Source organism: Pleurodeles waltl, chromosome 11, assembly GCF_031143425.1.
Source record: "Pleurodeles waltl isolate 20211129_DDA chromosome 11, aPleWal1.hap1.20221129, whole genome shotgun sequence".
NCBI classification, from domain to species: Eukaryota; Metazoa; Chordata; class Amphibia; order Caudata; family Salamandridae; genus Pleurodeles; species Pleurodeles waltl.
In genome coordinates this window covers 913,961,494-913,976,049 of record NC_090450.1, presented here as the reverse complement: position 1 = coordinate 913,976,049, position 14,556 = coordinate 913,961,494, and the positions used below count along the sequence as shown (strand labels likewise).

Sequence of the window (14,556 nt, the reverse complement as noted above, 5' to 3'; positions counted from 1 at the left end):
TATGCTGCCCAGATAACTCTGTCCCAATTCTGAATGGCAAAAGAACATAGGAGACCCTTGTGGGACCATCTATAGTGTCTTAAGAGAAGCGTTCTCTACCGCCTGTAGTTCCGAACAATCGATGTAGCCTCCAACACCACCCCATATGAGATGGTTGACAGACATTTTGGCTTTATACAAAGTCTGCAACATCTCAACCGCCCCCTGTCCAAGTATGGCAGCAAAACTAAAAAGTGCTTCATCTATTTGGTTAACTTGTTGCACACTCAACATAACTAGAGGATCCCAATTTAGCTGGTTGTTAAAAAGTACCCCCAAATAGCAAAATTCTGAGACTTTATCCAACTCTTTTCCCTCAAGATAAAAAGTTTTAGTTGTGGTCATTTTAGGACAGCAAACCATGACATACGATTTGTTCAAATTCACCTTCAAGTCCAACGAGGACGTGAATTCTGTGAAGGCATCAAAAGCTTTCTGGAGGCTATTTGCTGTTCTAGCAACAGAACGGCATTGTCTGCATACAGTTGATGTGGAATGGAAAAATCACCTATCCTTGGGTAGTCTATTTTTCTTTGCTGTAGCAAAGCTTCCAAACCGTTGATGCATACCAAAAACAAAAAGGGATCTAGAATGCATCCCTGCCGAACACCTTCAGTAGAAATATTATAGTCAGTGATTTCACCCCCAAGACCAAAGCGGACTCTCACATGGTATTCCAGTGGAGCCTCCGAAGAAGAATGACCAATGGCTCCTCCACGCCCATTGCCCTCAGCATGCTCCAGAGTTTCTTACGGTTTACAGTGTGAAAAGCAGAGAACAAGTCCATGGAGGCCAGATGTATAGAACTCTTCATGGACTTGGTGTACTTACTTACCAGCAGTGCAAAAGTGAGACACTGTTCCACGGCCTTTTCCAAACCCATATTGGGCTCTTGACAGTGTGTTATTGTCACCAGCCCATGTCTCCAGGCGGTTTAGCAGTACTCTTCCCAGAACCTTAACTGTGGAATCTAACAGAGAAACTGGCCTGTAATAGACCGAATTGTTTCTATTCCCTCTTTTAAATATCAGGACCACAATAGCTTCCTACCAGGAGGCAGGAAGTGGGCCTAAAATGGCCGCTCTAAATACATTTTTTAAGGTAGTGGCCCAAAGCTCAGGGGCATTTCTAAAAAGATCTAGAGGGACACCACCTGGACCTGGTGCTTTCTGGCAGGTACCCTGATTAATTGCTAACGTCATTTGCCTGTAAGGCATCAATCAATACAGATGGACCATTTCCCACCGCTCAAGATATCTTCCCTTGGAGATTAAATAAATGAGTGGAATGAACAATCCACTCCACCCCAGTAATCACACAATCTATGCTGGAATCAGGTCCCTCTGTAAACAGAGGTGGACTGACCACCTCCCAAAACATCCTCAAATCTTTGAGCTGGCTAGCAATTTGTAAATCCACCCAAGCGCCTTTTCTCAGCCCCTCCTTTCTGGCCTCAAGCGTGATCTTACAGTTCTTCTGGGCAGCTACAACTGTTTCTTTGACTCTGGAGACCTCATTGAGAGCGGTCTTTAAAAGTTTATGGGCTTTTGTGCAGGCATTGTCAAACCAACAAGTCGGAGTGACAGGGGCTGCAGGCCATTTAACTGTTAGCTCACTTGATATAGCTTGACACAAAAGCTCAAAGTCCCTTATCACATCAGAGGGACAACCCTCATAAGAGAGGCAGCTGTTTATCAAATCAATATTTTCACCAACAACTTTCCCCTCAAAAACTATGGGGTCAGTCTGGTCCCACTGTTATCTAATACCCTGGCTTGAGCTATGCTGAATGGTAGGCAGATAAGATGGCCACAGACTGTCCCTAGATTGGAGACGTAAACAGGACACCAGAGGGTTATGGTCACTGGCATAGTATGGGACAACATGAAAATCCGTGACCAAATAACTGTGGTTATTTGAGATCATTATTAAATTTATAGTACTCGGTTTCAGCCCACCCAGAAAAGTAGGAGGGCAGAGGAAACCTCATCAGCGCAATCCCACAGAAATATTAAATCACTGACCATAATAATAGCATTTAATGCACTACCATAATGAAAGTACCTAAAGTGATTCGAGGGCTGGCCAGCCTTATCGTCCAGGCCACACACCCTCGAGTTACTAAACCCACAAAGTACAATTACATTCTCCTCCCCACAAAACACACACATCAGGGGTTAGAGGCTGCACCCTCTTGAGAGCCTTCCTTAACAACTCTACAACACTAATATTGTGCTGATCGAATATATTTTGGTAGAAGTTTATCACCAGAGTGTCAAACGAGCCCAGCCCTTTTATCCATAACAATTGAAACCAAGGGGAAGAATCCAATTGCTTAACATTTGCATTAAAACATTTGTTGGAAAGTAATACAGCCATCCCTCCCTTTGCCCTGAAGTTCAAAACTCTGCCAGTCCTCATTATCCAGTTTAGTGCGTATCCCCAATATGTTCCAGGGGACTACTTTAAAACAGATAAGTTTCTGCCAGTACGACAGGGGACAGGGCAGGGCTACACCTAAGCCTTTCCTTTCTCAGGGTCCAGGGGGGTCAGAATTACTCAATAAAAACCCTCTAGGAAGACCCCTGTCCAGAACAAAGGTGACTGGTGTTGCTGCGCAGGGGAAGGCACCACTTTGGACTTTATCCGTGGCCAGTCAGTCAACCTCCTCCAAGTCACACAGGGCAGAAAGACTATTTTCCGAGCAGAATTCCAATGTCGCAAAAGAGGTGGCGGGATAGGCGCTTGCATTCCTATCTCTCTCCAGGAGGTACAATCAATCACCAGCGTTATCTTGGCACTTTTGCCTGGAAACTGTTGGATATACAAGGAACTCTGCAGTGCTGTTAAAACTGCTGCACTGCTACAAAAGCGACCTTCTAGTAACAAAAGTGGCCCCACACCTTTCCAGCCTCCCGAGGAAAGGCCTGATGCCCGGTCCAGCCAGTCCAGCCTTTCTCTACACTTAAGTCCGTCCACTCCCAGCGGTCCTGACCAGCAGCAGCACCTGGCGACAGAGGGCCAAGTGGCTGACCCTGACAGCCAGACGCTGAATAACAGTGAAAAGCACAAGGGTGCAGTTGCACGCTAGTTTGTTCATTATGAAAAACGCTCACCACAGACGGTGGCATAAATAGGCACGGGGTCCATCAAGACGTTCATTAGTGAAGATCAGAATGCTGGAGAAGTTTCATTGACTCGACCCCTTCAATCCCACCACAGCTATTTACGTATCGGGGTCCAGGCTGCAGGTGCGGATTTCAGCTGAGCTCCCACTCTAAGCAGCACACCATTCAAGTTGTGTGGGCGAAAGGCTAGGGGTCAGGCAGAGAGGAAAGCGCAAAGTAGGCACTTTCGTTTGCTCATCAAATGCTCTTTCGGGCCAGAGCTTGAAATGGAAAAATTAATGTGCAGGGGGCTCTGTGCCAGAGTTGTTTCTAAGTGTCGGTACTCTCCAATTAAAAGTATTACGTTGTTCTTGAGATGTACCGGTACTCTCCCTCTCAAGATAAAAAAAAGTGCCGGTACTCGGTACTGGCCGGTACCGGCCCATTTAAAGCACTGCTTACGGCTAAGTTTGGCCAGCGGTTCCCAAGCCTGCCTCACATCCCAGCTCAGCCGTGACCCAGCCCCTAGCTACAATTTTCCAAAAGGAAACTCAGGGAGGGCGCAGGCACAGGAACGAATGGGTAGAGTAGTCCAGACACCGATTGATGGCGACATGGAACCATCCAACCGGTACGTTTATTTCGTAAAATTATCAGGACCACCGACCATCGGAGAAAAAACTTATAGTACCGGCCCTATAAAATAAGTTCCGGTGCTGAACACCGAAAACCCCGGCACAAATTAAGCATTGACCATTCCAATATGGCTGCCCTGTACATAATCAGTCAATGAGCGTCACAGCAGAACTAGGGAGCGAAGGCTGACAAAATCAGATGAAAAATCAAGCCAAAATCTGTTGTGTCCATTTTGATTTAGACACAGGGTTGAGAGGTTTGAGATGTTAAATGAATGTGCTCCTTCCTTCGGGAGAAGGTGATAGGTTGGCTTGGGGGGCATGTCAGTAGCGTAAGATGAGTAGACTTTACTAGTAAACAGAACAGTCAATAATCTGATATTAACAGCACGATCAAGATCAAAAGATATGTTAAAAGTACCACGTCAGACTGGTCACTATAATCAGTATCGGCAACAGTGGTGTACTGTGAAATGATGGGGCCTCCCTGCAAAGTGTGATGAGTGGCCCATGACAATTTCATCTTACAGATATTCATTTACCTTGGTCTGACTGGGAGAGTCCTGAATGGTTGGTGGCTGTCTGAAGGATTGCCCCCCTGCCCCACCTCCTGCACCCCAGGGGCTGTAGGGACTTGGATTAAGCCCTTGAATTTCAGTAGTAAATGAACATAAGTGTGTAACCTAACAATTCTACAAACTTAACTACATGGCATGATGATTACTTTGCACTCTGCGGTCAATATAGTCACACATTAATATAGTGTAACATTCCACGATTACTGGGCCTCTTGGCATTATGGTAGACAGACCCACTCTTACAGCATACCACACTGTCCTTCCGCTGACCCACCATCCCTGATAGACAGTCAGCCAAAGATCACAGAAATGGCTGCTGCAGCCATGAGCCACCCATTTGTGTGTTTAGTTGCTTTTTTCCTGGGACCTCAAAGAGTTCAGGAAAAGATGAGACAGGCAGTGGGAATGGAGGAGAGAAGTGTGTTTCTGTATTTGTTCATGGACGTTCGTTTCTATTGGAACATATTTTGCATACATTTCCAATATAAACAGCATTTACCTCTCTAGACCCCCAGGAGCACGCCCCTGGGGCTGAGTATTACCGATGGCCTTGCTCTCCTCGGCCCTACAAAACAGTGCTCATTTAAATATATAATTCCCCAAAAATAAATAAAACATACCTCTACAACTTGCCCTTTTGTCTCTTGCAAGCTTTTACTCAACTCTGTGTCCACCAAATAAATGTCCTTTTCATCAACAAACGACACGTACATCACAGCCTGGAATCAGAAAGGAAATTTGTTATTGCAATATTTGTGGCATCAGTATTTTGCTGTATTATTTATCAGAGCTTTCGATAACTGACCACCCCCAATAGTTAACAGAATGCAGTACGATAGATACCCCCATGACACAATAGTGAAGGCACTCAAGGGAGAAAAAACTGACAGTGATGAGGGAGCCGCAAAAAAATGGATGAAACTTAGTTATTTTGTCAGAAAAAGACAATGGATAGTTCAACAACCACAAGATCTGGGGTAAAGAAGCAAAGCCAACCAAGCATTTGCAATGCAATGGGTCTCGCGTTTGCTTGTGTTAGAGCTGATAGCGTTGTAAACTCCAAACCCGACTTTTCACTGGTAATGAAAGCTATTGGCAAAAGTGCATTTATGTACGTAACCCGAAAAAGTGCAATAAACTGTGTAACAGGGCCGATATTATGTAAAGCGCTCGACTTCTGCCAAGTGAGATCACGCTGGGAAAATAGAGAAAAAGTAGTCCATGAGCCGGACAGAAAACAGCGAGCCTCGCATGTTTTCTGTACTTGGTCGATGCGCTCGAGGAGGGCTACCCACCGGAAAAGGCATGACGTATGCATGCCTTCCACTAATGAAATCAAGTACATTCTAACAGGCAAGCCCACAAGCCAATGACAGACACTGACGTGACGTGGACAGGGCTCCGAGCCCTTTTTAATTACTAAAGCATCTCGCTTAGTGAAACGCATGCGCAAGCGCATGCGACGCAGGCTCAACCCTAATAAAAAGGGAGGTATTAAGCAAGGCTGTTAACAAGGATTAGATGGAACTGTTTATTTCCTTTGCTTGCAGATCTACATGTTAGTCCAGGACATTCGGAATTCCTGCAAAAAGTTCTGAGAAACGTGCACTGTTTTTCATAATGTTCTGTTCCTACACATATGATAATCACGCATGTATGAATATATTTGTATAATGTAATCACTGCTTTCGGTCATCTTTATGTTTCATCATTATTTTTTAAATGATAGGTTTCTAGAAGATTGTTAACCAAGTGTTACATTTGTTGTCTTCCCAAGAGAATACTTCCTGATGCAGTGAAACTAGCTGACATGGTATTACACCAATCTTTGTGATTAAAAACAAATTCAGCAAAGCCTAGAATAGTCTATAAACACCATAGAAAGCTAAAAGTCAGAGAGGACTTCATGCCACGAGACACAAGGACAGAGATCTGGTTACTCAGTCGGCCTTCACCAGCTCTCAGGCTAGGAGCACTGAGACTGGTTACTGCAAGCACACACTGCTGGCCTTGTGAGCTGAAAATAGAACTGGTTGTTCTGGAACAAGGTATGTGGGGTGCAAACCACCTTTGAAACTCAAAGAAATTGTAATTATTAATGTGCAACTAATGCATTAGAGATAGTATAGCCCTTAGAAGTACTAAATGAGAGCATTAGTGCTATGGAATACACAGCAATAATGTTGAAGCAGTTTTTACTGTTCACATTGCTTATAAACTCCCTTACTGTATTAATGTTTATTTTCATTGCAGTAACAATTCATATCATGTGCATTAAACTAGGCTTTCAGTTTAAAAAAATATTTTAACATGCACATCCAGCTGTCTAGTGATCCTTTAGGGGCATATTTATACTCCGTTTGCGCCGGAATTGCGTCGTTTTTTTTGACGCAATTCCGACGCAAAACTAACTCCATATTTATACTTTGGCGTTAGACACGTCTAGCGCCAAAGTCCATGGAGTTTGCGTCATTTTTTAGCGTGGACACCTACTTTGCGTTAATTATATGCAAGGTAGGCGTTCCCGTCTAAAAAATTTACTCCGAGGCATGTGCGCCGTATTTACACTCCCGGGCAAAATTCACGCCCGGGAGTGGGCGGGTCAAAAAAAATGACGTACGGTCGCTTTTGCGCCGTTTTTTAGCGCCTGGAAAAGGCAGGTGTTAAGGGACCTGTGGGCTCGGAAGGAGCCCAGAGGTGCCCTCCCATGCCCCCAGGGACACCCCATGTCACCCTTGCCCACCTCAGGAGGACACCCAAGGCTGGAGGGACCCATCCCAGGGACATTAAGGTAAGTTCAGGTAAGTATTATTTTTTAGTTTTTTTGTGGCATAGGGGGGCCTGATTTGTGCCCCCCTACATGCCACTATGCCCAATGACCATGCCCAGGGGACAGAAGTCCCCTGGGCATGGCCATTGGGCAAGGGGGCATGACTCCTGTCTTTGCTAAGACAGGAGTCATGTCAATGGGGGTTGGGAGTAAAAAAAAAAAATGTCGCAAATCGGGTTGCGGCGCAAATTTTGCCTCAGCCTGACTTGCCCCATTTTTTGGCGCCCAAGCTCCATTTTCCCCTATGCCGGCGCTGCCTGGTGTACGTCATTTTTTTTTAACGCACACCAGACAGCGCCGGCGGCTAACGCCGGCTAACGTCATTCAATAAATACGGCGCCCGCATGGCGCTTCAGAATGGCGTTAGCCGGCGCTAATTTTTTCGACGCAAAACTGCGTTAGTGCAGTTTTGCGTCAAAAAGTATAAATATGGCCCTTAGTGTCCTGTTCATTCATTTGTGAAAACGGATTTAGTGCTTCACTATCGCTGTCTAGTCTCATGGGACTGCACGTTACCTGAAACACTTCTTAGGTAAACATTGCTCCTTGGGCTGTGAATGGGTTACAGTTCAACTGGTTTTCTGATTCGGATTGAGATATTGACTAAGGTCAGAAATCCAAACCTGCAGCTCTAGCAAGTTCCAGAGAATCTAACATGAGCACTGCGTATTGTATACATATCACTATACAATAATATTTTACATGAGATTAATTATATGCACATCAGTGAACTGAAGTAGCATGGGACATGGTAGTAATCTGACGTCTGTTGTGATGCAGAGTAACCCACACACTAGTCCAAGGCTGGTGCAGTTTGGGCTCCTCATCTCTGCTACATGGAGGACTTAAGGGATAGTGAACTGGGTTTAATAATAAGGAACAGCTTTGTTCAGCATTGATTGACTCTGGAAGGAAGACTGTTACGAGGAACACAATGGACCATGCACTGCATCAGCAACTCTCTGATTAACCAAATCAACTCAGCTCTAACCCATCAACCACCCAGCAGTACCATTTCTAACCCCTTACCCACCTTGATGGTTTCTTCTCTATTACTGGGTCATTTGTCAAGTCTCTGAGACAGCAACCTGAACATACATTGCCTGTCATGTCCCTTATATTGAAGTCTTTCAAGAAGGCTTGGCAAATATGTATAACACAAGTCAGTATCACCATCTCACAGGATCGCTAGTAACTTCTGTGGGGCTACTGCAATGTTTGGAACTGTGAGATTGCTCTAAGGGGTTTCACACTGTCCACTGCTGTCTGAGTCTCTCCCCGAACTCAACACATCTAATTTAGTTGTGCCTGTGGCACTATGTGTAGTGTTGTCTGGGCCAAGACAGAATTTTAGGCAAGTGGTACAAGTCAAGCTATGGAAGCCAGATGCTTGTATGGTTCCATCTCTTTCCCGTAGGAACATCCTTGTAGTAGAAGCCATATGTAACAACTGGATAATCACAATTTAATCAAACCTAAAGTAGTATGTATCACATATGATCACAATTCAAAGAATGCAAACCACAACTCCCTAACCAGAATCTAATCCAGCTTCCTAGCAGAATGCTGTAACTGAGGGTGAACTGCTGTATTGGAGTTTGGCAACATAATAGACTTCCTCATGGTGTAGCAGGTCTATAGAGCAGGTTACGGTACTTACAGTTCTAGGCCCAATCACGGACTCCACCTTCTTTTCCATGTAGTACTTCTTGACCACGTTCCCGTTGCAACAGGGGTAAACGTAAGTTGTGATCAGAAAATCAATGACGAGCACTGCCTGAATGGACACAAGAAGGACTCTGCTGTAAAGGCTTTCTGAGGAGGTAGCAGGGCTTGAAACATGCAGAGGCAACACCACTTACCAGGCCAAAGTAGGATAGACACGAGCCGATGTACACCACCAATTCGAAAAAGTCAAACTTTCCGCCCTGGAAGAACACAGTAAATACATTTTAGTATAATGATTTGAATTTTAAGAAAAGGAAAGGGCAGTTGTAGTTCGTAAAACCTTCCGTTGAGTTTTCCCTTATTATACTTTGCCACAAGCCGCTGCCGTCAAGTTACAATGTATTTTTTTTCTACATAAACACAGTACACAGCTTCCAGTAGGTAAATCGTCTCATCTGTACGAAGATAGTGCCTGGTGGTACAACTCCATGCAACCAAAACCTTTCAGGGGCCTGCACTTAGTGGTGCCACCATATTCCAGGAAGTTTATGGTCCTTCCATCGCTGGTGAGTCACAGAAAGGGCTCCCTCATCAATGCACAGGTCCTGGCGTGTGGTTCCAAATATGTGGACCCAACAAATGTCAAACAAATACTAATAAACTGGGGGTGGGGAGGGGCATATAATCTTCCTGAGTGAATGGTCATGGTTTACCCAGGTACAAGCTTTTGTTAGGTACTCCCACAGCAAACAGAGCCTGTGAGCTTGCTGCAGCGCATGCACTAACTTCATGTTCACACGTGCACTGGAGAGTGCAGCACTGACCTATGAAAAACCATGTTTCGCTGCATATGCACGCTTGACGGCCTTGGTAACAAGGCCGGGGACACCCCGACTGGGAGGGCGCTCTGTGACCTAGGAGCACACTAGCTGTGTGCAACTTTGTAGGCCGAGCATTTCTGTAATATGGTTCATGCACACAGACAACAGCTTTTCCTCTAAAGCATGGGGGCCACCCCCATGCACAGTAGCACCCTCTTTACGTCAAGTGGGAGCTACATGTGTACAAATGCAATGGGTCTTAACGAAATGGTCCCCCCAGCATCTATGTGGCAAGCGCTTCAACAGACACTACATAGTCAGGTAAGTAGAATATGCAGAACCGAGATAAATTATATCACTTTCATGTATTTTTTTAAAAGAGCTAGGATTACTTTTTCAAACTCATTTAATTATTGTTAAAATATAGAAACGATCAAAGTAAACTTAATGCAAAGAAATGAAAATGTCACTTACCCAGTGTACATCTGTTCGTGGCATCAGTCGCTGAGATTCACATGGTATGCATGAGCTCGCCATCTGGTGTTGGGTCGGAGTGTTACAAGTTGTTTTTCTTCGAAGAAGTGTTTTCGAGTCACGGGACCGAGTGACTCCTCCTTCTGTGCTCATTGCGCATGGGCGTCGACTCCATCTTCGATTGTTTTCCCCGCAGAGGGTGAGGTAGGAGTTGTACTATAGTAATAGTGCCCGCGCAATGAAAAATGTAAGTATGTACCTATTAAAGGATTAAATAATATATATACAAATGTACAAAATTGAAGGTAACTTCTGAACTGCTACAGGCTTCCGGGGAGGTGGGTGGGTCCATGTGAATCTCAACGACTGATGCCACGAACAGATGTACACTGGGTAAGTGACATTTTCAGTTCGATGGCATCTGTCGCTGTAGATACACATGGTATGCATAGACTAGTAAGCAGTTAGTTCCCCATAAGCGGTGGTTTAGCCTGTAGGAGTAGAAGTTGTCTGAAATAGAGTTCTTAATACAGCTTGACCTACTGTAGCTTGTTGTGCGGATAGCACATCTATACAGTAGTGTTTGGTGAATGTGTGAGGCGTAGACCAAGTGGCTGCCTTACATATTTCCTGCATTGGGATGTTTCCTAAAAAGGCCATTGAAGCACCTTTTTTCCTTGTTGAATGTGCCCTGGGAGTAATGGGCAGTTTTCTTTTTGCTTTAAGGTAGCAGATTTGGATGCATTTAACTATCCATCTGGCTATACCTTGTTTTGATATTGGGTTACCTGCATGAGGTTTTTGGAATGCAATAAATAGCTGTTTAGTTTTTCTGATGTTTTTTGTTCTGTCAATGTAGTACATTAATGCTCTTTTGACATCTAATGTATGTAGTGCTCTTTCAGCCACAGAATCTGGCTGTGGGAAAAAAACTGGTAGTTCTACCGTTTGATTTAGATGGAATGGTGAAATAACTTTGGGTAAAAATTTTGGATTAGGTCGTAGGACGACCTTATTTTTATGTATTTGTATAAAAGGCTCTTGTGTTGTGAACGCTTGAATTTCACTTACTCTTCTTAGAGATGTAATGGCGATGAGAAAGGCAACTTTCCAGGTTAGGCATTGTATTCCGCAAGAGTGCATGGGTTCGAAAGGTGGGCCCATGAGTCTTGTTAGAACCACGTTTAGGTTCCATGAAGGAACAGGTGGTGTTCTTGGTGGTATAATTCTTTTAAGCCCTTCTATGAATGCTTTGATAACTGGTATCCTATACAAGGAAGTTGAATATGTAGTTTGCAGGTATGCAGATATTGCTGCAAGGTGTATTTTAATAGAAGAGAAGGCTAGCTTTGCTTTTTGTAAATGGAGCAAGTAATTTACTATATGTTTTGGAGTTGCGTCTAGTGGTTGTATCTGATTATGATGGCAGTACCAAACAAATCTTTTCCACTTACTTGCGTAGCAGTGTCTAGTGGATGGCCTTCTGGCCTGCTTTATGACTTCCATACACTCTTGGCTAAGTTGTAAGTGTCCGAATTCTAGGATTTCAGGAGCCAGATTGCTAGATTCAGCGATGCTGGGTCCGGGTGTCTGATCTGTTGGTTGTGTTGCGTTAACAGATCTGGTTTGTTGGGCAGTTTGATGTGTGGTACTACAGACAGATCTAGCAGTGTTGTGTACCAGGGTTGTCTTGCCCACGTTGGTGCTATTAAAATGAGTTTGAGTTTGTTTTGACTCAATTTGTTTACTAGGTAAGGAAGGAGAGGGAGAGGAGGAAAAGCGTAAGCAAATATTCCTGACCAGTTCATCCATAGGGCATTGCCTTGGGATTGCTTGTGTGGGTATCTGGACGCGAAGTTTTGGCATTTTGCGTTCTCTTTTGTTGCAAATAAGTCTATTTGTGGTGTTCCCCAGAGTGTGAAGTAGGTGTTCAGAATCTGTGGGTGGATTTCCCATTCGTGGACTTGCTGGTGATCTCGAGAGAGATTGTCTGCCAGCTGATTCTGGATCCCCGGAATAAACTGTGCTATTAGACCAATTTGATGGTGGATTGCCCACTTCCATATTTTTTGAGCTAACAAGCTTAACTGCGTTGAATGTGTTCCTCCTTGTTTGTTTAGATAATACATCGTTGTCATGTTGTCTGTTTTGACAAGGATGTATTTGTGGGTTATGATTGGTTGGAAAGCTTTTAGTGCTTGAAAAACTGCTAATAATTCTAGATGATTTATATGCAGTTTTGTTTGATGTATGTTCCATTGTCCTCTTATGTTGTGTTGATTGAGATGTGCTCCCCACCCTGTCATGGAAGCATCTGTTGTTATTACGTACTGTGGCACTGGGTCTTGGAAAGGCCGCCCTATGTTTAAATTTATACTGTTCCACCATAGAAGCGAGAGGTAAGTTTGGCGGTCTAGCAACACCAGATCTAGAAGGTGACCCTGTGCTTGAGACCACTGTGAGGCTAGGCACTGTTGTAAGGGCCTCATGTGCAGTCTTGCGTTTGGGACAATGGCTATGCATGAGGACATCATGCCTAGGAGCTGTAGTATTGTTCTTGCTTGTATTGTTTGGTTTGGAGACATGTGTTGAATGACCCTGTTGAAATTGTGGATCCTTTGTGGAGTTGGCGTTGCTACTCCTTTTGTCGTGTCTATTATGGCTCCTAGATATTGCTGTACTTTGCTTGGCAGAATGTTTGATTTTGCAAAGTTGACGGTGAACCCTAGTTTGTAGAGGGTTTGTATGACTTGATTTGTGTGATTTGAGCATTGTGTGAGCGAACTGGTTTTGATTAGCCAGTCGTCTAGATACGGGAACACATGTATTTGCTGCCTTCTGATGTGTGCAGCGACTACTGCTAGGCATTTTGTGAATACTCTTGGAGCGGTTGTTAAACCAAAAGGCAATACTTTGAATTGGTAATGTATTCCTTTGAATACAAACCTTAGATATTTCCTGTGTGATTGATGTATTGGTATATGGAAATCTGCGTCCTTGAGGTCTAGGGTTGTCATGTAGTCGTGTTTTTTGAGCAATGGTAACACTTCTTGTAGTGTGACCATGTGAAAGTGGTCTGATTTGATGAATGTGTTTACTACCCTGAGGTCTAGAATTGGTCTCAGTGTTTCGTCCTTTTTTGGTATCAAGAAGTACAGTGAATAAACTCCTGTGTTTATTTGTGTGCTTGGTACTAATTCTATTGCATTTTTTTTGCAGTAGTGCTTGAACTTCTATCTCTAGAAGCTGTGAATGGTATTTTGATAAATTTTGTGATTTTGGTGGTATGTCTGGAGGGAATTGCATGAATTCTATGCAATAACCATGTTGGATAATTGCTAGGACCCATGTGTCTGTAGTTATTTTGTCCCATGCTTCGTAATATTGACGTATCCTCCCCCCCACTGGTGTTGTGTGGGAGGGGTGAGTGACGTGTGAGTCACTGCTTGTTGGTAGTGGTTTTGGGGCTTTGAAATCTTCCTCTATTCCTAGGGAATTGCCCCCCTCTATACTGGCCCCGAAAACCTCCCCTGTACTGTCCCTGGTAGGTGGGCGGTGCGGACTGTGAGGTGCTAGCTTGTGTGGCCTGACCCCGAAACCCTCCTCTAAAAGGTGTTTTGCGGAAGGGGTTATAAGATCCTCTGCTCTGCGGGGAGTAGAGTGCGCCCATGGCCTTGGCAGTGTCAGTGTCCTTCTTGAGCTTTTCTATGGCTGTGTCGACCTCCGGACCGAACAGAAGTTTTTCGTTTACTGGCATGTTAAGCACTGCCTGCTGAATTTCTGGCTTGAATCCAGACGTTCTGAGCCATGCGTGCCTACGGATGGTAACCGACGTATTAATGGTCCTTGCGGCCGTGTCTGCTGCATCCATGGAGGAGCGTATTTGATTGTTGGAAATGTTTTGACCCTCCTCAACAACCTGTTTTGCTCTTTTTTGCAGATCTTTTGGGAGATGTTCAATGAGATGCTGCATCTCATCCCAGTGGGCTCTGTCGTATCGCGCTAGCAGCGCTTGTGAATTTGCGATGCGCCACTGGTTTGCTGCTTGGACAGCAACCCTCTTCCCGGCTGCATCGAACTTCCTGCTTTCTTTATCTGGGGGAGGTGCATCCCCAGAAGTGTGTGAATTTGCCCGTTTTCTGGCAGCCCCTACCACCACAGAATCTGGTGGCAGCTGAGAGGTGATGAATACAGGGTCCGTAGGAGGCGCCTTATACTTTTTGTCCACCCTAGGCGTCACTGCCCTACTTTTAACTGGCTCCTTGAAAATGTCCTTTGCATGGCGTAGCATGCCTGGGAGCATCGGCAGGCTTTGGTAGGAGCTGTGGGTTGAAGAGAGGGTGTTAAATAAAAAATCATCCTCTACTTGTTCCGAGTGTAGTTCCACATTATGGAATAGTGCTG

At 44.6% G+C, this 14,556-nt stretch overlaps 1 protein-coding gene across 7 annotated transcripts in view; it reads right to left on the bottom strand.

The window, feature by feature from the left end:
- P2RX7 (purinergic receptor P2X 7) overlaps window positions 1-14,556 on the bottom strand; it is a 210,909-nt gene that overhangs the window by 24,941 nt on the left and 171,412 nt on the right. For all 7 annotated transcript variants that reach the window (XM_069214884.1, XM_069214882.1, XM_069214883.1 and 4 more), the window contains 3 exons: window positions 9,052-9,117; window positions 8,850-8,966; window positions 4,980-5,078 (listed from right to left, as the gene is read on the bottom strand). In XM_069214884.1, the coding sequence (XP_069070985.1) occupies window positions 4,980-5,078; window positions 8,850-8,966; window positions 9,052-9,117 (282 nt within the window). The remainder of the gene's footprint in view (window positions 1-4,979; window positions 5,079-8,849; window positions 8,967-9,051; window positions 9,118-14,556) is intronic.